The sequence below is a fragment of the Telopea speciosissima genome, unplaced genomic scaffold, assembly GCF_018873765.1.
Source record: "Telopea speciosissima isolate NSW1024214 ecotype Mountain lineage unplaced genomic scaffold, Tspe_v1 Tspe_v1.0044, whole genome shotgun sequence".
NCBI classification, from domain to species: Eukaryota; Viridiplantae; Streptophyta; class Magnoliopsida; order Proteales; family Proteaceae; genus Telopea; species Telopea speciosissima.
In genome coordinates, this window is record NW_025317380.1 from 123,023 (window position 1) to 146,618 (window position 23,596).

The 23,596-nt window shown below is 37.9% G+C and overlaps 1 protein-coding gene and 1 pseudogene across 1 annotated transcript; both read right to left on the reverse strand.

Annotated features, from left to right (window-relative positions):
• Nucleotides 1-430: 430 nt before the first annotated feature.
• Nucleotides 431-22,689, reverse strand: LOC122647399 (annotated as a pseudogene).
• On the reverse strand, nucleotides 7,771-22,672 carry LOC122647398 (phenazine biosynthesis-like domain-containing protein 1). The gene is made up of 8 exons (XM_043840816.1): nucleotides 22,614-22,672; nucleotides 22,303-22,521; nucleotides 13,313-13,586; nucleotides 13,166-13,215; nucleotides 12,294-12,377; nucleotides 8,115-8,198; nucleotides 7,923-8,013; nucleotides 7,771-7,811 (listed from the first exon to the last, which is right to left on the reverse strand). The coding sequence occupies exons 1-8, from the start codon at nucleotides 22,641-22,643 to the stop codon at nucleotides 7,771-7,773; spliced, it is 873 nt and encodes a 290-aa protein (XP_043696751.1). The 5' UTR covers nucleotides 22,644-22,672.
• Nucleotides 22,690-23,596: the final 907 nt, after the last annotated feature.

Genomic DNA, 23,596 nt, shown 5'->3' on the forward strand with positions numbered 1-23,596 from the left:
CCCTGGAAAATTATAAACTTCCCATTTTTTTAAAGTGTTTTGTAACGAGTGTGTGATACTTTGGGCAGGTATAAATGTGGGGAATTGTGGGATGCTATGTGGATATGGAGATGGTGACTGGGTGGGTTTTGTGGCTGTAAGATTTTCTGGTGGGGTTTTTTCCTGGTGGTGAAATATTTCTTGGGGATGGACTGTAAAATTTTCTCTATTTCAATGAAATTTCTCCAGTGTTTCATAAAAAATCTCTGTTTTAAGTTAAACCTTGTTTCAAGGTTGTCTCAAAAGATCCATATGTAGAAGTAAATACAAGTAGAGCTGAACTAACAGATTTGGAAGCAAGTACTACATGTGGGATCCTCAAATGGTCATTTGTTTTCAGAAGGAGAAAAAAAATGAAATAGAAAGCATGGACCAAAAATGGCTGCAATTGTGTAAAATTCTGGGAAATTCGCTTAAATTGATAAAAGTACATGGGCAAATGCTTCCTTCACTGTTGATCCCTCCCTTTAAATTAATGCTTACTAATTAAAAGACATGAATGCACTGTATGTATCGCTTAGAAGATTAATAAACGAGAGAAACCAATAGTATTAGATTTAAAACTTGGTAGACATTCATTCAATGCAAATACAAGGTCTAGCAATCAATACAAGTATTTAAGGGGGAAAAAATACTTTTAAAATTCCAAAATATTGGTACAATTTACATACAATTCCAAGGAAAAGGGAGTAATTTCCTTGGTTATGCTAATAAGGAACCTTCCATGACAGTAACAGCTTTGCCTCGAATCAGTACTCTCTGGTTTGTCTCATCTAAATGCAATTCCAGTACTCCACCCCTTGGAGATGCCTAATCCATATAATTTGTGTTATTGAGAAATCTCATGCATGTGTTTGTGTCTGTGATAGAAAGAGAGGAGAGTTAAAGAGGATACCATGTATGCAACAAGATCACATTTTCCCAGCTTTTTACTCCAATAGGGCACTAAAGCACAATGTACGCTTCCACAAACAGGATCCTGCAAGATAAATGGAAGCCATTTCCAATGAGCCAGACCAATTAAGGATACTAACAGTCTAAAATTCTGTTCAAAAAATTATTCTTCTCACTTTATAATCTTTTGAACAATCATCATGGTCCAATAATGGAGTTTATTTGCACATAATAGAATCAAACCACGTAAAAACTATTTCACTGCAGAAACCACATTGTTTTTGTACAGCAACTATTACAAACAAGAGTTAATTTCTTTACTCCAAGTCAGTCTCTACTACCTAACTTCTAGAAAAACAATCAATAGACAATCAGAAAACAAGAGAGCTTTAGAACTATTAAAAAAAAACCAAAAGAGGAAAAGAAAAGATGGAAGATGCTTGCAATGTTCCACAACGATATAACTAAAAATCTTCATTAGTTTGGTACAACATTCACGCCAACAACTAGATGTATAGATAATATCCATTAAGAGATCATGTCCAAATTTAAGTTGCCCAAGTACCAATTACTATATGGAAACAGGATACAGATTTACTAAAGTCCAAGATATTATGCCACTTAACATAGCGACAGTTTATATAAATGATAAACACCAAGAATTGAAAATTTTCTTCCAAAACAAAAAGATAAGTCAAACGAAGTATAACTAGCATCTAGCACAAGAATCCTCAGTAATTAGTCACTGTGACAAAGCACAAGTATATGTAGCAAGCACAAGAAAAACAAAATCATTACATGATTGACACCCATAGGTGCAAGTTTTTGTGATTTCATTACGATTGAAAGTTAAAAAGGAAAAGAAAAGTGAAAGGAATAAATTTATTCCATTAACTAATTAAATGATAAAGCGTGGCTCAATCTTTCACATTTACTTCTACAACATAAGTTTCTAAGTATTAATAATAATGAGAGTGACTAGTTGTCTGTAAATATTAGTTACATTTCAAAAAGGAAATTACTGTCAACAAGGCCATTACAATACGTATTCATAAATGAAAGATAAATAAATAAACCAAGTCCATTTTATGTTCATAAGTAACAAAGAAGTTACCTCATTAATTCCCATCTTTGGACTAAAAAAGCGACTGAAGAAATCAAATCCAGATCCGTCGGGAGCAGGCCCTGTAACAATGAGCCCTCTAGCAGGACATTTTCGTATCTCATCCAATTGTGGTTTTAAATCTGCAACAGTCTTTCCGGATGAGAGCTCGACCTAAGAAAATGCAACCAAGTAACCTCTTTCAGTACAAATGCCAAAAATTTCTATATTGGAGCTACAAAAAAGGCATCCGCCTAGCTTCCAACAAACATGTGGTGCCTGGAGTGGGTAAACAACACATATTCTTATCCAATGGTACAACCTGGGATAGTCAGTGTCAAATTACATGCAATGCTACAAGCATTAAGCAAGAAACAGGAGACGAACTAGGATTAAGAAAAGCAGAGGCTTCCAACTCTATCAATTATTGAAATGAAAGTCGTTAAGTTGTCCCCAAGTTAAAGCACACTAAAAACGTGTTACTACACTTGTTACCTGAATGCTGCTTCTAGCATACTGATTCAAACCTACACAAATGAAGCACCCTAATATATCTATAATCAAGTGTCATTATAAATGAATGGGATAAAACAAGTACATAGAGGTCACCACCACCGGCTTCACTGTTTTACTTATATTGACCACGAGCGCCATTCGGGGTTTCTGGAAGTGATGGAATATCTGCAGATTCACACTCAAGCACAGGAATTGTAGGGAAGTCTAATTCTATAGAGAAGTGCTCTTCGGGTAGCCATCTCGAGAACTTTGACGCGTCCACATTGCTTCCTCGTAGGAATCCTTTTAGCAATCGAACTCCGGATAGTGTGACAAACTCAATAACATCTGTTCTTGCTATCCCGTATGCAAAGAGAAAATGTGCAGATGCCAAGGTTCCATGACCGCAAAGCTTGACCTATAGATAAAAATGAAAACGAATTATGTGGAAATTTATTTACCAACAAAGTGAAAGCAATTGACCTATCGACAACTAGCCAATGTATGAAATTTAGCGAGAACCCATTGGTACTATACGATGGTAACTAGTGATCATGAGCACGGTAGGAAGGGGAATCATCATTCAATTAGTTCCAATTTGTATATGGTACACCAAAGGTCCAAAACGCTTCTCTCGGTTGATCGTTCCTCGGTGCTACCTTCAAGATCATGAACTATGGGAAGGCAAATTTGCAGGGGATGTTCCACTAGAAATATTGATGTAGTTCAAGAGAACAATAACGGAAGCAACAAACCAGGCCATCAAACTGGACCAAGAATAGGCTATTACGTGTAATTTTGAGTGTCCAATGGGTTGTATGGGCCATGGGCTTTATATTTTTGGGTTTATTTTTGTAATGGGACAATTCTATAAGCCCAAATATTAGGGATTTAAGTCCCATGCGGGGTTAAGTAGTTATTTTCTGTTTCTTAGTCATTAAGTGGTGGACAATGGCTGACACTAAGAGGGGAGTGTATCAGTGTATTTAAAATTTTCCCTTTTTATCTGACTGGCTCAACTCAAACTTGCAGCCCACTTCTGGCATTGATAATAATCAGACATACAGTCCTGTGTACACCCATCCTCTGAGACAAAAGCACTTCCAATATACACACATGCACAGCCACAAGAAGCACACCCTTCCTGCAGACAAAAGCACTTTCAATATACACACATGCACAACCACAAGAAGCACAACCACAACACAAGATTTTTAGGTTACAGCCTCTCTGCGAAAGCAGGGGTAAGGCTGCGAACATTATGACCCTCCCCAGACCCCACAATGGCGGGAGCCTCGTGCACTGGGTATGCCTTTTTTTTTATAGATTTTGAGTTTCTATTTCCTTGTAAGTTTTATTTAGTTGCTATTTTGCTATACTCTCCATTAGCCAAGGGGAATTTCTATTTTGTAACAAGGCAATTTATAAACATAGGAGGAAGTAATTCCTAGCCTTCAACGACTTTGACAGCCATTGAATGTGTGGTTTGTGCATGTGTGTGAGTATGAGAAACACCCATGCTGTGAGAGACAGCAAACCTTGGTGACATTTCGAGGTGGAGATTGGTGAGAGGCCATCTCCTAGTTGGTGGGAGATCAACATATCCCTTTCTTTCTTTCTTGTTCCACTGGTAAGCTGTTCTACTGTTATTTACTATTAGTTTCCTTATTTCTAATCTCACTTCTCACCTTGTTTCTTCCGAGCGACATCAGCTGTTTGAATCGCATACTTCCATTCCATTGACTTGCGCATGGCGCTACAAGGTTAGAGGCCTTACTTGCTGTTTTTCAGCCACCGTTTCCGATTTTGTAAGTTCTATTTCTCTGCTTTCTAATCTGGAGCAGGACTCCTTTTGTGATTTCTGTAACTGTTATTGATTGAGACCAATAATCTCCGTTTATACGCTGTTTCCTAACTTTCTAATTCTGGTTTTAGAAACTTGCTAATTCTGTATCACCCCCATAACTTCATATCTAACCATCAGATTTTGATCAAATTTTGAAGATATGCTCTCCACCCAATTAAGTACATTCGACTAGAGTTATATCTTCATCAGACTGATCTGTTGTGGTCTCCCTGCGGTCCTGGTAATTGGTTTCTTGGTCATTAATGGTTTGGTGATTAGGAACCCAAGAATACTCTTGTTATTGCTTTGACTCAATCCCCAAAAAGTGGATCTCACACTAATAAAACAACAACAAGGCCTTATCCCAACTAAATGGGGTTACGCTACATGGATCCTTGCCCTCTACTCGGCTCTATTTGAAATTATATGTGGTATAAGGCCTAGGCTATGCATGTCTTCGTCACCACCTCTCCTAGGGTTATTTTAGGCCTATCCCTGGCTCTTTTAGCTTTATCAATCTAAATCAAGTCACTCCTCCAGACTGGAACATCCAAAGGTCTCCGTTGAACATGGACGTGCCACCTCAAACAACATTCTCATAGTTTATCATGTATCAGAGCTACACCCAACTCAGCTCTAATGGATCCCACTCTAATAGCTCCGCATAAATCAACTACATACCAGGTGGGCTTTAAGGTTAATTGGAACAGTTCCTTTCTAGTATAGTAGGAAGGCCTATGGCAGTTAGTCGGTTAGTCCTATCACATGAATGTGCCCAATGCATAACATGGTATTGTTTTTCTACCATGAGAGATTTCATGAATTTACCAAACAAACCAGAATCGTACCAACTAATAGAGAAGCTACCTTCAATATTAAAAATGCAACAAAAAAAAAACAATGTAGTTCTTCATAACTCAATTAAGAGAAGTAATAAAAAAAATTTCTTAAATTACACGGCCAATAAACCATGAGATTTTATTCTGCACTACTCAACTCTCTGCTGGAAGGTAATAATGGTGGCCAACTACTAGATACTACAGCTTCCTAGATCTAATTTACAACAGTAATCACTTACATGAGAATCAACCAAAAGGCTATAAAGAAGTGATAAATCGAAAAGAATAAAATTACTAGTACAATCCTCCAACACTCTCCCCCCACCCCCACCCACACCCACACCCACACCCAAAAAAAGTGTGGAGCCTTCTATAGTCCTGGAGTAGGAACAACAGCCACACATAGCAACACTTTAAATAAATAAAAAAAAACACAAACCCCTTGAGTCATGAATCATGACTCAACCATAAGAACCCACTACCTTCCCATACATTACTATATTATATATATGTAAATTATATGTAGAAGAAAAAATTTAAACTTCCACTTAAACAAAAAACAAAAGAAAGTGGGCCAGCTTAAAACCAACTGAGAAATTAAAATTTAGAAATAAATCAAATAAAATAAACAAGTTTTAAATAAACTTTAATTAAACAGAAAAAAAAATAGAATTCAAGAACACCGAAATTTCAGATTCTCAGGGTTTCAGTGAGTACATTTCCAGGAAAAGGTAAATTGTGTTTCTCTTCGAAATCGTAAAAACAGATAATATGGAGAATCTAAAGTTTGGAATCACTACACTAAAAATTGAATGCAAATTTTTTTTTTATTCTCCCGGGGCAGAGTGAGTGGGGATATAGAGATGAACAGAGGTGATAGATGGTAGAAGAACATCAAAACGAACCTCAACTAAAGGAGTAAACCAGCGGAGGTGGAATCGCGTGACAGAATGGTCATTAGCATCCGATTGGGTAGAGGAAATCGGAGTCAAGAAACAAGTTTCGGAAATGTTGAATTCCGCGGCAACAGCTTGCATCCATTTCTCATCTTGCTCTTCTTCTTTCTCCAACAAACACACTGCCGCTGGGTTTCCCTTAAACGCCGTGTCAGTGAACGCGTCCACCTGCTCGAGTCATCCCAGCTTCATCTTAAAACCACAAAATCTCAAAGCGCACAGACCATAAGAATCCAAAGGAAAAGACAGAGAAATTACCACAGAGTACTTCACGGGACGCTTCACCATTTTTTCGGAGAGAGAGAGAGAGAGAGAAAACCGATGAGGAGACCAGAAAGATTCTTCCTGCGCGAGTTTTTTTTTTCCGTGTATTTTATTTGTGAGCCTGTGAGGAGTGTTGGAGTGATGTAACCTTCTTCCCAAGTCCTCACCTGAAACATGGAATGCTCGTGAATCGTGAATCTTGAATCGTGACTCGTGACTAGTGACACGACAAACGACACGCATTGCTGAGCTGTAATGTCGTCCTAGCATAGTATAATAAAGAAAACTATGAGCCTATCACATTCGTATATGGTACATGCATGGATGATAATGATGTCAACTTGGATCATTGATTTAGTAAAATCCGATACCGATTCGGATCGGTGCTATGGCCGATAGGATAGTGACACGAGGTATTAAGATTATAAAATAATTTTCAAAAAATTAATAAAAATTGGTAGCAGATCAATAGTGTAGTCGCATGCACCAACCAATGAGAGCACGCACGATAGCACAATGGAGGTGGAATGGGTAATCTGACTGTTTTGAATTAGTTCTGATCCCGAGGGGCCAATCCTAAAACTGTCTCATTTATTAAACGGTTCTAAAATTAGGATACAATCCTTTTTAATAATGAGAAATGTTCAATTCTAGCTCTTAAGCGATTCTTAAGAGCTATGTGTTGCAGAGATGAGGATGTTAAGATGGATGTACGGCAAAACTAAGAATGATAAAATGCAGAACAGATGTATTAGAGATTTAGAGCTGATGTGGGAGTTGCCCTGATCAGTGACAAACTTCAAGAATGTCGTCTAAGATGTTTTGGCCATGTACAAAGGAGGCCTGAGGAGTGGGGACGCCCCAATAAGGAGGCGTGATCTGATTTCAATTGAAGGAGCTAAAAGAGTTAGATACGGGCCAAAATGACCATAAGTGAGGTTGTGAAGAATGACATGTACAGTTAGGGTCTTGTGCCAAGTAAGACCTCAGATAGAGCTTATTGGAGAGTAAGAATCCCCATTGTAGACACCCATGTAGCCATTAATCGATTCCAAAATCAGATCCCAAAACCATCTGAATTCGGAATTTTAATTGACACCCTTGAGTAAAATGTAACGTTTCCCACCTAATGTTTGTTTGGTTGGGTTGGTAATGGAGATGATGGCAATGGAAATGAGAACATGAATATGAACACGATTGTCCGCAAGCAACTGTGAGATGTTCGAAGTATTCATACCAATTGCAAGAACAATACAATCAGGAAAGGATCTCCAGAACAATAGTAAAGAAGAAGATCTCCGGAAACTCCCTCTGAAAATCTATTGAACTAGCAAACTAGTCTTCAAATGCACAGCTACTTAAGGGAACAAAAGAAACTGAAAACATAGTTTTAAAATTACAAAATACAGGTACAATTTACAAAACATACTTTTAAAAAGAACTCCAAGGAAGAGGGAGATATTTCCTAAGCTAGGAAAATAGGAAACCTTCCATTACAACAACAGCTTTGCCTCGAATCAGTACTCTTTGGTTTGCCTCATCTAAATGCAAGTCCAGTACTCCACCCCTTGGAGATGCCTAATCCAAAGAAAATGTATTATTGTTCCAGAAATCTCAAGTATGTGTTTGTGTGAAAAAACAAAAAAAAGAGAGAGAGTGAAGTAGTGAAAGAGGAATACCATGTATGCAACAAGATCGCATTTTCCCAGTTTTTTGCTCCAATAAGGCACCAAGGCACAGTGTGCACTTCCACAAACAGGATCCTGGAAGATAAATGGAAGTCATTTCAGATGAGCCAGACCCATTAAAGATACTAAGAGTCTAAAATTATGTTCAAAAAATCATTCTTCTTTACTCTAGAATCTTTTGAACAATCATTATGGTCCAGCAATGGAGTTTATTTGCAAATTAGGTGCAAGTTACAAAAAATATCTAATGGTTTTCTATTTGGGTTGAAAGTATATTTGCTCATAAAAGAGAAAAAAAAAAAAAAAAAAAAACAGAGATGCAAACTTTGCAACATAGGGAGCAACCTGAAATAGCGAATCCATTTGTATTTCAATCAATGTGGAGAAAATTTGCAGAACTTGTAACATAAATCCTAATTACTAGAGACATGAAGATGTTGCCTAAACTCTCCTTTACTCATGTGAGGAAAAAAAATGTAGTTCGCCATACAGCAAAATGGAAGTCACATTTTGGCAGTTTCGTCGGAATAGTCAAAATTTTGACAATTGAAATTTGGAAAACAAGTCAATTACACTGCTGCCTATACATTGGGTAGGCTTCAAAATTTGAAATGCAGCCAATCAAGAGGGTTCTCGATAAACTGAATAGCCTAGAAAAGCCACATCATCCTTCAACTTGGCAAAAATCACAGTTGTCCACCAGGCTGCTCACCAAAGACCGTTCCAAATACCTTTACCCATACACATACAAATATGCCCCCAGTAGATTTTAGGTTGTATATTAGACATGTCATATATGTAGTCTTTACCTAAAACTTCTCTGAACTAGAAATGGGACTGGACATCCCGTTTATATGGTTTCCATATCGTATGTCACGAGAAATGGTGATTTCGGTGCATGGATGTGGGTACACGTCGAGAACGTGTATAGATGAGAATCTAGTGCGTATATCTTATGCATTGCTACTAGTTGTGTGTGTGATATACTTACCTGTCACTCGATGACCCTTTGACCTAAGAGATTCCATTTGTTGCAGTGTGGCATTACGGATTTTGGTAAACCAATGGTTGATGTCCAATAGGACTATAAACCGATACACTCGTGAACCCGCATTGTAAACAAAAAGTATTCTCAACATGGAATCCACTTGTCGCAGCGGGAATATCCAAGAGAGAGAAAGTGATTGGTCGGAACTAAATCGGATCCAGTGTTTATTCGAAATGTTTTATTAATTTATTTTCAATATAAAATTACTATATAAATTATATTGAAAATTGATTTCAAAGTTTTTCAGCCGTCCGATCTCAATCACATATTCACTCGATCAACGTACATGATGATTGGGGGATTAGTAGCATTAAAGTACATACCCTATAATTCATTATGGGATATTAGGAAAGTGGAAGGGTTTATGTACAATAAAAGAGTTTATTGGACACATGGCATTGTAGGGGAGAACAAAATATTTATGGTTAAATATCTGTTTATATTATGGCAAGAGATATATGAGAATATCTCATGAACCATAATTTAGAACGATTATATCCCTTTTGAGATTCTATGTCTTCACTTTAGTAGCAAATTAGAGTTGAAAAAATTAGAAGATTCACAAAACACCAAAATGGAAGATTGAGTCAAGGCAAAGATGGAAGGAGGTTACTTGAGACCCAAGGATCTCCAACTATAAAAGAGGGAGAGGGAGGAGCCTCCCACGATTTTGGCAGTGCTCTCTCCCCCTCCCACGATTTCTCTCTCTCCCCCCTCTCTTGTAGTGGTGTGTGTGAGACTTGAGTTAGAGAACTAAAGAGGCTTTGGTGATTTTTGTGTTCTTCTAAAAGGTTGCAATGATTGATCAAGCTTCAAAGTGTTGAATGATTTTTCAATCTCCAAGTTTGCACAAGTTAGAAGACCCATTATCTATAGGAGGAGCTTTACTTGCGACTCTGAGGTAACCATGAATGTTATTTTGAAATTGTTTCTTCCCTACTCTTGATCATGAACTACGAACATTGACCCGATCCAAATTCCGTTGTGCATCGGGTTTATTCCCAACAGCTGTGACTTCCGCCCTCTAAATCCATTACTATTTCAGCCATTTGCGTGCACACGGCCATGATCCCTTCTCTTTTTCTCTCTTTTAGGATTTTTCTTGTGAAAATCCATTTTTTCTTACAATTTTTTGGGGAGACTTCTTTTTTTACAAAATTAGAAATTTGTGCTATTTTCGAGGTAAATTTAAATTTAAAGAAAAAACTGAATCTTCTGTCTGTCAATGGACAACCAAACGCATAGAAAATTTGGAGCAAAAAATCAATACCGAATCTTCTGTTTTTTTTTTCCTATTCTATTGATGTCGTGACAAACAAACACAACCTTAATAAATTAAAGTTGAAGGAATTCAAACTAAGGAAATTAAATCATGAAACTTGATTCCAATACAAGGAAATAGCATATTGTGATTGGGAAAAATATATTCTATGCTAACTTTGTGGGAATTCTTTCACATGCCTTCTCATAGAACCAATGTTTACCTTACAAATAAGATGTCCTGAGCTCAACTCTCTTTGGGGTCTAACCAAACAAGAAAAACTCGGATTTCCTCACATATTTTTCTCTCTTTCCTGATCTTTTGAGCTCCTATTAACAAAACCCATTCTCACGTGCTGATTGGTGTGACTAGGGAGATTCTCTTCCTCTCCCCCATATGGGTAGTGTGGGGGAAACCTTTATATGAAACTTTTAATTCAGATTTTAACCATTTTTTATGTTTACTTTAGGGGAAAAGGCTGGGCACGCCCAGGATGCACAACATGTGTCATCCTCCCTCCTTCCCTTTTGTAAAAGATCCATTTGCCCTCCAGTGTTCAACCATGTGAATGATGTATGCCGCTAGTTTATCGATAGCTGATGGCATGCCTAACCCTCTCCCTTACTTTAGATGAAAGTTGCTTAAGGAGAAAGATGTGTTATCTATTAATGCATGAACCCACCCGTGTTTATTCATGTTTCCACATGCTTGCCTTGATGATATGAACATTTTTTATAGGGTGACTTGTTGATTGTATGTATGAAGTGGTGAATTTATTTTGCCCTTTTCAACTTATAATGAGATTTTTTTTCTAAAAATTTACTTTTTAACCACTTCCAATACTCATTTCAGGCTTAAAATTGACTTGTGAGATAAATGTGAAATCATGTATTACATAAACCCACCCAATCTTTCCATATCCTATGTGAATAGAGATTATGATCTCATGATCGTATTATTATTTTAAAGAAACATGAAAACTGGAAAAAAATATGTATATATGGTCCACCTATTAGATCACACAAAGTAAGCCCAAGCAACTCTTCAAGGCTCTTACTTGCTTAAAGCTTAAATTTACTTTGAAGCCCGCCTGATGCTTCTACACACATTCCCATTGGCCTGCACCCATGCACGCATGCATGCAGGGGCCACACTTCCCCACAAGAAATGCTTCCCCCAAAACTTTTTACAGAGGTGATGCTTTTTTCTGAGGGAGCTATTGGTTAGTAGAAAGAGAAGGTAGTAAATTCTTACCCTGGAAAATTATAAACTTCCCATTTTTTTGGAGTGTTTTGTAACGAGTGTGTGATACTTTGGGCAGGGAGTAAAATTGACATTTTAATTTTCATGGAGGTATAAATGTGGGGAATTGTGGGATGCTATGTGGATATGGAGATGGTGACTGGGTGGGTTTTGTGGCTGTAAGATTTTCTGGTGGTGAAATATTTCTTGGGGATGGACTGTATAATTTTCTCTATTTCAATGAAATTTCTCTCTTTAAATTAATGCTTACTAATTAAAAGACATGAATGCACTGTATGTATCACTTAGAAGCCAATAATATTAGATTTTAAACTTGGTAGACATTCATTCAATGCAAATACAAGGTTTTGCAATCAGCACAAGTATTTAAGGGTACAATTAACATATCATATCATTCCAAGGAAAAGGGAGTTATTTCCTTGGCTATGCTAATAAGGAACCTTCCATGACAATAACAGCTTTGCCTCGAATCAGTACTCTCTGGTTTGTCTCATCTAAATGCAATTCCAGTACTCCACCCCTTGGAGATGCCTAATCCATATAATTTGTGTTATTGAGAAATCTTATGATAGAAAGAGAGGAGAGTTAAAGAAGATACCATGTATGCAACAAAATCACATTTTCCCAGCTTTTTGCTCCAATAGGGCACTAAAGCACAGTGTATGCTTCCACAAACAGGATCCTGCAAGATAAATGGAAGTTTTTGTGATTTCATTACGATTGAAAGTTATAAAGGAAAAGAAAAGTGAAAGGAATAAATTTATTCCATTAACTAATTAAATGATAAAGCGTGGCTCAATCGTTCACATTTACTTCTACAACATAAGTTTCTAAGTATTAATAATAATAATGAGAGTGACTAGTTGTCTGTAAATATTAGTTACATTTCAAAAAGAAAATTACTGTCAACAAGAATACATATTCATAAATGAAAGATAAATAAATAAACCGAGTCCATTTTATGTTCATAAGTAACAAAGAAGTTACCTCATTAAGTCCCGTCTTTGGACTAAAAAGCGATCAAGAAATCAAATCCAGATCCGTCGGGAGCAGGCCCTGTAACAATGAGCCCTCTAGCAGGACATTTCCGTATCTCATCCAATTGTGGTTTTAAATCGCAATGTGCCTTTCCGGATGAGAGCTCGACCTAAGAAAATGCAACCAAGTTCCCTCTTTCAAGTACAAATGCCAAAAATTTCTATAATTGGAGCTAAAAAAAAGGCATCCGCCTAGCTTCCAACAAACATGTGGTGCCTGAAGTGGGTAAACAACACTTATTCTTATCCAATGGTACAACCTGGGATAGCCAGTGTCAAATTACATGCAATGCTACAAGCATTAAGCAAGAAACAGGAGATGAACTAGGATTAAGAATAGCAGAGGCTTCCAACTCTATCAATTATTGAAATGAAAGTCGTTAAGTTGTCACCAAGTTAAAGCCCACTAAAAACATGTTACTACAGTTGTTACCTGCATGCTCCTTCTAGCATACTGATTCAAACCTACACAAATGAAGTACCCTAAAATATCCATAATCAAGTGTCATTATAAATGAATGGGATAAAATAAGTACATAGATGTCACCACCACCGGCTTCAATGTTTTACTTATATTGACCACGGAGCGCCATTCGGGGTTTCAGGAAGTGATGGAATATCTCTGATTCACACTCGAGCACAGGAAACGCAGGGAAGTCTAATTCTATAGAGAAGTGCTCCTCTGGGTCGCCATCTGAGAACTTTGACGCGTCCACATTGTTGCTTCCTGTAGGAATCCTTTTAGCAATCAGAATTCCAGATAGTGTGACGAACTCGATAACATCTGTTCTTGCTATCCTGTATGCAAAGAGAAAATGTGCAGATGCCAAGGTTCCATGACCGCAAAGCTTGACCTGTAGATAAAAATGAAAACGAATTATGTGGGAATGTATTTACCAACAAGTGCGAAAACAATTGACATATTGACAACTAGCCAATGTATGAAATTTAGCAGAACCCATTGGTACTATACAATGGTAACTAGTGAACATGAGCACATTTTGTATATGGTGAATGAAAGGTCCAAAACGCTTCTCTCTGGGTTGACTGTTCCTCGGTGCTACCTTCAGCGTCATGAACTATGGGAAGGCAACTTTGCAGGGGATGTTCCACTAGAAATATTGATATAGTTCAAGAGAACAAGAACGGAAGCAGCAAACCAGGCCATCGAACTGGACCAAAAATAGGCTATTATGTGTAATTTTGAGTGTCCAGTGGGTTGTATGGGCCATGGGCTTTATAGTTTTGGGTTTACTTTTGTAATGGGACAATTTTATAAGCCCAAATATTAGGGATTTAAAACCCATGCGGGGTTAAGTAGTTATTTTCTGTTTCTTAGTCATTAAGTGTTGGACAATGGCTGACACTGAGAAGGGGGGTAATGTAGTCCTAGATAGGTAGGAGACCTAATAGGAGCTAGTTCAACCAGGATCTAATCTGAACAGGTCATCCGAATGGGAGAAACTTGAGTTTTAGGTCAAAATTAGGGTTAAAGTTAGGTTTAGGTTAGAGTTGCCTTATATAGTAATGATGGGCAGGTGTAGGGAAGTCTAATGGTATAGGTTTTATGATGTTTGAGTGAATGCAAGTAGGTTAGGTGAGTTGGGCAGCAAGATAAGGTTATTTGAGACAATTCCTAATGGAGGTAGGAGAAGGGGATTCTAAGGTTTAGAGATATGATTTGGTTACTAATTTCAGAATTATCATGTCATGAAATCAACTACTTATTCTGAGCATGAAATCAGAATCGAGTATGGTTGAAGGTCTGAAACTGTGTTTTAATGGAGGTAGGGGTAGAATGGGAAATATGAGAATATATTCAAATCAGGCCACAGGAATTAGGTCAAATTTGAATCACTTCCCAAATTAGGGTTAATAGAGGTATGGTGAAAATATGAGTTTAATCGGATGGCTGGTTTGGTAGATCTCAAAAATCACCTTGTATGTGACCTTCTAGAAGGAAGAAGAATAGTTGAATTTCTTACTTGTTGCAGGTCTTCAATGGTAGCAGCTTTGAAGATGAACAATGGGGTGTCCCGATCTTCACGGTACAAGGAGATAAGTAGCAGCCCTCTCGATCTTCACGATGCAAGGAGTCGATTGGAGATCCACCAATCCCTTCAACCTTGATATTACTCACAAGGCACACTCACAATGGAGCAAAGGCAGCAACAAAGGCAACAAGCATAAAGCTAATTTTTATTAATCAAATTCGTATTCAATGCTGGCCTCCCTTACAAACTTATATAGAAGACTCAAAAATAGACTTAGACACTAAAAAGGATTGGCCTAATCCAATCCTTAACCTATAAGCTAACTTAAACTGACTAGGAAACTAAAATAGACTCAAAATAGAGTCCTAATAACTTAAAAACAACTTAAACTACTTAAAATAAAGAAGATTCCCTAGCAGCCAATAGGATATAAGAACCTCTTAGCCAATAGGATCACTTCACTTAAATTAGACCAATTGAACCAATTGGATGCAACCAATTTAAACCAGGTTCAATTAAAAACACACAATAAAAACTTAGTATTGGGCTAATCCCGTATGCAACCTATGTACCCCTAATTTAGGCCCAGAAAAGTGGCCTATTACATTAGAAACTCATGGGATCAAAGGCCCAACAGGTATGTAACCCAACCCTAGACTTATTTCTAATGAAACAAGCCCTATTTGGTGATGAATCTGCATCAACTCTCCCCAACTTGAAAAAATTCGTCCTCGAATTTTGTAGTGATGAGGGGGAATCAACATGTGATCAATAGCTTTGACCATCCCCAAACAGAATTTCGATGAAGCAGAACATTAGGAATATAGTCTTCAAGGCGTGGAGCTTTCTCTTCGAAGAACCATGGTGGCATAACAAACTCTATGTGCTCTACCTCGAATCAGCACCAATCGTGAATGCCCTATCCATAGAGTCTTTAGTGTTAGCAACCTTCTCATCTAATACTTGAGATACAAGCTCCACCTCTACAAGAACAACATCTTGAATATCATTGATCTCCTGTGGAATATTCTCAACCACCTCTTCATCTTCTCATTGTTTCACTTTGTCTACTTTGACTTCTTCAAGGTAGACCTCTTAGAGAATCTTCCGCATGTTGACTTTCCATCTTTGAAGCTCCAGGCATTGTCTCTTTCTTTTCATCACAATTCACCGTGATCACTTCACTTTGTCTTCAACTTGTGCTCTCTCAATTTTCGTTGGCAATGTACATTTGTATTCAGCCGCTGATTTAACACTGGTGATGTCAGATTTTCAACACTCTTCAACTTGCAAACGGAATCTCATTGATGGAGGCTTCAAGTTGTCTTGATTTGAAGGCTTTTTGGTGGTGATGTTGTCGATGGGAATTTAAGTTACCTTGTTGTAGAGCTCGAACGTCCGTGGGAAATATTTCTTACTCAGATCTTCTTTCATCTCTGCCCATGTAATAGGTTCTCTATCACGGTAGTCGGGATAATCCATCCGGGTTCTCCACCAATTATGTGTTGGTCCCACTAGCTTGGTATGTGCTAGTCTCATTTTCCTATGCTCAAGCAAATCATACCAATTAAAATAATCATCTAAAGCACTAACATCACAAAATACCTGTGGATTTGGTTTGCCATCATAGTCTCTCAACTCATACCCCTCGGAGGTCTATGGCGTCTCCTGTAATCTTGTATCCTCTGTTCCTATCTTCACTATGATCTCTCTGTCATGCCTACGTCGATCCCTCGTAATCTCTGTCTTCTCTGTATTGATCTGTCCTTGGGGCTCTTTGTGCTCTGAATTGACTTGATATTTGTCCTTTTCTAGGGGAATGTTGTTGCTCCTCTGGAGTAGTTTGGTGTTGCTCAATTCACTCGCAATGTTTCACTTATAGCCCTTTGACTAGCATGAATAAGCTTCTCCGAATTTTGTTCAAAGAGTCGATGGAGACAGAGGTAATGGGCTGGCCATGCTCATCCATGGCTTTGATACCACTTAATGTAGTCCTAGATAGGTAGGAGACCTACTAGGAGCTAGTTCAACCAGGATCTAATCTGAACAGGTCATCCGAATGGGTGAAACTTGAGTTTTAGGTCAAAATTAGGGTTAAAGTTAGGTTTAGGTTAGAGTTGTCTTATATAGTAATGATGGGCAGGTGTAGGGAAGTCTAATGGTATAGGTTTTATGATGTTTGAGTGAATGGAAGTAGGTTAGGTGAGTTGGGCAGCAAGATAAGGTTATTTAAGACAATTCCTAATGGAGGTAGGAGAAGGGGATTCTAGGGTTTAGAGATATGATTTGGTTACTAATTTCAGAATTATCATGTCATGAAATCAACTACTTATTCTAAGCATGAAATCAGAATCGAGTATGGTTGAAGGTCTGAAACTGTGTTTTATTGGAGGTAGGGGCAGAATGGGAAATATGAGAATATATTCAAATCAGGCCACAGGAATTAGGTCAAATTTGAATCGCTTCCCAAATTAGGGTTAATAGACGTATGGTGAAAATCTGAGTTCAATCGGATGGCTGGTTTGGTAGATCTCAAAAATCACCTTGTATGTGACCTTCTAGAAGGAAGAAGAATAGTTGCAGAATTTCTTACTTGTTGTTGGTCTTCAATAGTAGCAGCTTTGAAGATGAACAATGGGGTCTCCCGATCTTCACGATGCAAGGAGTCGATTGGAGATCCACCAATCCCTTCAACCTTGATATTACTCACAAGGCACACTCACGATGGAGCAAAGACAAGAACAGAGCAAGAAGCATAAAACTAATTTTTATTAATCAAATTCGTATTCAATTGGCCTCCCTTACAAACTTATATAGAAGACTCAAAAATAGACTTAGACACTAAAAAGGAATGGCCTAACCCAATCCTTAACCTATTAGCTAACTTAAACACTAGGAAACTGAAATAGACTCAAAATAGAGTCCTAATGACTTAAAAACAACTTAAACTACTTAAAATAAAGAAGATTCCCTAGTAGCCAATAGGATATAAGAACCTCTTAGCCAATAGGATCACTTCACTTAAATTAGACCAATTGAACCAATTGGATGCAACCAATTTAAACCGGTTCAATTAAAAACACACAATAAAAACTAAGTATTGGGCTAATCCCGTATACAACCTATGTACCCCTAATTTAGGCCCAGAAAAGTGGCCTATTACATTAGAAACTCATGGGATTCAAAGGCCCAACATGTATGTAACTCCAACCCTAGACTTATTTCTAATGAAACAAGCCCTATTTGGTGATGAATCTGCATCAACTCTCCCCAACTTGAAAAAATTCGTCTTGAATTTTGTAGTGATGAGGGGAATCAACATGTGATCGCAGACTTTGAGTGTCCAGTGGGTTTTATGGGCCATGGGCTTTATATTTTTGGGTTTACTTTTGTAATGGGACAATTTTATAAGCCCAAATATTAGGGATTTAAAACCCATGCGGGGTTAAGTAGTTATTTTCTGTTTCTTAGTCATTAAGTGTTGGACAATGGCTGACACTGAGAAGGGGGGGGTGTATCAGTGTATTTAAAATTTTCTCTTTCTATTTGACTGGCTCAACTCAAATTTGCAACCCACTGCTGGCATTGATAATAATCAGACATACAGTCCTGTGTACACCCATCCTACAGACAAAAGCACTTCCAATATACACACATGCACAGCCACAAGAAGCACACCCTTCTTGCAGACAAAAGCACTTTCAATATACACACATGCACAACCACAAGAAGCACACCCACAACACAAGATTTTTAGGTTACAGCATATTTGAGAAAGCGGGGTAAGGCTGCGAACATTATGACCCTCCCCGGACCCCACAATGGTGGAAGCCTCGTGCACGGGTATGCGTTTTTTTTTTATAGATTTTGAGTTTCTATTTGCTTGTAAGTTTTATTTAGTTGTTATTTTGCTATACTCTCCATTAGCCAAGGGGAATTTCTATTTTGTAACAAGGCAATTTATAGACATAGGAGGTAGTAATTCCTAGCCTTCAACGATTTTGACAGCCATTGAATGTGTGGTTTGTGCATATGTGTGAGTATGAGAAACACCCATGCTGTGAGAGACAGCAAACCTTGGTGACATTCCAAAGTGGAGATTGGTGAGAGGCCATCTCCTAGTTGGTGGGAGATCATATCCCTTTCTTTCTTTCTTCTTCCACTGGTAAGCTGTTCTACTTTTATTTACTATTAGTTTCCTTATTTCTAATCTCACTGCTCACCTTGTTTCTATCGAACGACATCATGAGCTGTTTGAATCCCATATTTCCATTCCATTGACTTGCGCATGGCGCTACAGGGTTAGAGGACCTTACTTGCTGTTTTTCAGCCACCGTTTCCGATTTTGTAAGTTCTATTTCTCTGCTTTCTAATCTGGTGCAGGACTCCTTTTGTGATTTCTGTAACTGTTATTGATTGAGACCAATAATCTCCGTTTATATGCTGTTTCCTAACTTTCTAATTCTGGTTTTAGATGTGTTCTCCATCCAATTAAGTACACTCGACTAGAGTTATATCTTCATCAGACTGATCTGTTGTAGTCTCCCCCGGTCCTAGTAATTGGTTTCTTGGTCATTATTAATGGTTTGGTGATTAGGAACCCAAGAATACTCTTGTTGTTGCTTTGACTCAATCCCCCAAAAGTGGATCTCACACTAATACAACAACAACAATGCCTTATTCCAATTAAATGGGGTCAGCTACATGGATCCTTGCCCTCCACTCAACTCTATTCGAAATTATATGTGGTATAAGGCCTAGGCTATGCATGTCTTTCGTCACCACCTCTTCTAGGGTTATTTTAGGTCTATTCCTTACTCTTTTACCTTTATCAATCTGAATCAAGTCACTCCTCCAGACTGGAGCATCCACAGGTCTACATTGAACATGGCCGTGTCACCTCAAACAACATTCTCATAGTTTATCATGTATCGGAGCTACACCCAACTCAAATCTAATGGATCCCAGTACTCTAATAGCTCCGCATAAATCAACTACATACCAGGTGGGTTTTAAGGTTAATTGGAACAGTTCCTTTCTAGTATAGTAGGAATGCCTATGGCAGTTAGTTGGTTAGTCCTATCACATGAATGTGCCCAATGCATAACATGGTATTGTTTGTCTACCTCTACCATGAGAGATTTCATGAATTTACCCAACAAACCAGAATCGTACCAACTAATAGAGAATCTGCCTTCATTATTAAAAATGCACCAAAAAAAAAAAAAAAAATGTAGTTCTTCATAACTCAATTAAGAAAAGTAATAAAAAAAATTCTTAAATTACACGGCCAATAAACCATGAGATTTTATTCTGCACTACTCAACTCTCTGCTGGAAGGTAATAATAAAAACACAAACCCCTTGAGTCATGCATCATGACTCAACCATAAGAACCCAATACCTTCCCATACATTATTATATTATATATATGTAAATTATATGTAGAAGAAAAAACTTAAACTTCCACTTAAAAGAAAAAACAAAAGAAAGTGGGCCAGCTTAAAACCAACTGAGAAATTAAAATTTAGAGGGAAATTTTCACGGACACCCCTTAAAAGTATTCAATATCTCAGAAACTTACCATACTTAATCAAAATGTCACAGACACCCCCTATTTTTATGAATTTATTTCAATTTAGTCCACTCCGTTAGTCTCTGCAGTTAAGTGTCTGTTAACTCTTTTTAAATGGCAAAATTACCCTTACCACGGTGAAATCCCTGTAATACCCTTACTGATGAATTAATGATGTTAGAAGTTAATTTTTAGAAAAAGACAATTTTGCCCTTGTTTTTATTCAATACTTTTTTGTTATTCCTTTTTTCTCTCCTTCTTCTTCTCCTTCTTCTCCTTCTGCTGTTTCTTCCACTGCCGCCACCACCACTGCCACCGCCAACCCCTCTAGCCCTCCTTCTCTTGCTCCCTTGCAACCCCTCCACCACCCTCTCCAGTCTCCTCCGCCCGAGCATGCTCTCAGCAATCCAACCCCATAAAAACCCTAACTCGCAAATTAAAACCCTAACCCACCAACGTATGGCGTAGTCCAAAAAAGTCTTATGCTATATGAAACAGAAAAGGAAACAAACACAGAATACTCGCCTATCTCGCCATTGCCATCCGCGGATGAAAACGAAAGCAAAGGTTGCAGATTGGCGATAGACGGAGAGGAACACAAACAGAATTTACCAATTTCATCACAACAAAAGGAAAACATAGAAAGAGTGGAGACTAGACTGTAGAATACATATAGAGCAAATACTTTTTTCGGCCATTTCCTAATTTTTCTTGCTCCACCCACTAGAAACTTTGTTCTGTTCTTCCCATTGGCAAGAATTCAAAATTTAAAAATAAAAAATGAATAAGTGGAGAGAGAGAGAATTTTTTTCATCATATTTTGATTTTTAATACTATATTTGAATGAAAAACACCGACTAAACAAGTAGTAATTTTGTAGAAAATTGCAACGAATCAAATTGATAAAAATAGGGGAAGTAATCCTCATCGGAAATGCTCTTGTGGGAAAATGTCTTTGTGTGTGTGTGTGTGTGTGTGTGTGTGTGTGTGAGAGAGAGAGAGAGAGAGAGAGAGAGAGAGATTACTAGCCCTCTCGAGGGCTCCAAGGCACCCGAAGCCGAATAGGAGGAGTTTTTGCAATTCCGCTCCAAGTTCCTAACGGCGGCAGTGGGCGTGGCGTTATAGTGTGAAGAAATTAAACGCAGCGGGACAACTAAGCAGGTGATCTGATGAAGCCGAATCCCGCAGAAACAAAGGATTGTGTCGCATGTCGCGTTGGGCTGTGGAATATAGATGTTCCGACTAAGAAGCGACATTTGCAGCGAATTCACACACTTCTCGCCCATCCGATGACGACGCCGGAGTTGGTGCGAACCGCAATGCAAACTTAGCATGTGTTGTAAACAGCCACGCCATTAGAACGAGACAAGAACGGCTCTCGTCAAGAGACTCCTCTCGCAAATGGGGCAGCTGCATGCGTTGATTCCATGGTCGCCGTAGCGGAGCAAGTGATGGTCGCGGAGCCACATCCATAGAGGGAAGAAGATGAAATGACAGTTTTGTCCTTTTATTTAAATAACTAAGGGGTAAAATGGATATTTCACCTTTGGGTACTAATTGTGCTTAACGTTTGGGGTGTCTGTGACATTTTGACCAAGTATGGTAAGTTTCTGAGATATTGGATACTTTTAGGGGGTGTCCGTGAAATTTTTCCGAATTTAAAAATAAATCAAATAAAATAAACAAGTTTTAACTAAACTTTAATTACACAGGAAAAGAAAGAAAGCAAGAAAAAAAAAAACAAAGAATTCAGGAACACGGAAACTTCAGATTTGGTTTTCAGGGTTTCAGTGAGTACATTTCCATGAAAAGCAAAATTGTGTTTCTCTTAGAAATCGTAAAAACAGATAATATGGAGAATCTAAAGTTTGGAATCACTACACTAAAAATTGAATGTAACTTTTTTTTTTTTTTTTTTTTCCTCCTCTTCTACAGGGGCAGAGTGAGTGGGGGTATAGAGATGAAGAGAGGTGATAGATTGTAGAAGAACATCAAAACGAACCTCAATTAAAGGAGTAAACCAGCGGAGGTGGAATCGCGTGACAGAACGGTCATTAGCATCCGATTGGGTAGAGGAAATCGGAGTCAAGAAACAAGTTTGCGAAATGTTGAATTCCCTGGCCACAGCTTGCATCCATTTCTCATCTTGCTCTTCTTCTTTTTCCAACAAACACACTGCCGCTGGGTTTCCCTTAAACGCCGTGTCAGTGAATGCATCCACCTGCTCGAGTCATCCCACCTTCATCTTAAAACCACAAAATCTCATAGCGCACATACCATAAGAATCAAAAGGAAAAAAAAGAGAGAAATTACCACAAAGTACTTCACGGGACGCTTCACCATTTTTTCGGGGAGAGAGAGAGAGAGAACCAAAGAGGAAATGGGATCAAAAATTTTTCCGCCTCACCGGTGTTGGAGTGATGTAACCTTCTTCCAAGTCCTCACATGAAACAGTTAGTAAGTTTGAAAACGGTAATAATACGGGAACGGATACATACGACAGTCAAATAGATTTTATGGCAATAATACTTTTCAAAAAATCCGATACAATAAAACGCTTTGACAATATTACAATACGATTTTTAATACGGTGGCTCTAAAAAAATGCAGGAGCAAAAATACGGACATATATTCACTATATAATAGAAGTTTATCGGTCACACTCACTATAATTATTATTTGTTGCTAGTTAGATTCTTTTGTTTTTGCATATCTCTCCTGCAGCACCTCCATTATCATCAATTTAATTGTAAATGGAGCTAAGGATAATAGAGAAAGATGGGTGCAAGATTCACAAGCAACAGGGGAAAGTAAATCAGGAAAAGAAAAAAACAAAAACACAAACAAAATAAAATGTTCTACTTTAAATCTTGTAGGAACAGATATGGGGCCTTAGCTTGCAAATGATCAAGATTCCTTTTCACCCATGGTTGGGTATCATGCAATTAATGCAATAATCCAATGGCTATATTTAAAGTTATATATGAAAGATCTTAGTTGGATTAGGACTGTTCTAGAACCAAGAATTGATAGCAGAATATGGATTGATCTCAGAAATCAGAACAACATACAAAAGTAAATAGATTAAAAACAGCAGTAAGGAAACTTAGATTTAATATCATATTAAACAAGAAGCAGAAGCAAGAGTTGGATCATCCCACACTTTGTGTGACACACACACTCACACACTTAAGCCAATAACCTCCAAACTCAATCACAAACCGTAAAGTTCCTCATGGATCACAAAGAAAATAAAAAAAAAAAAAAATGCTGTAAATGACATTACAAACAGCCAA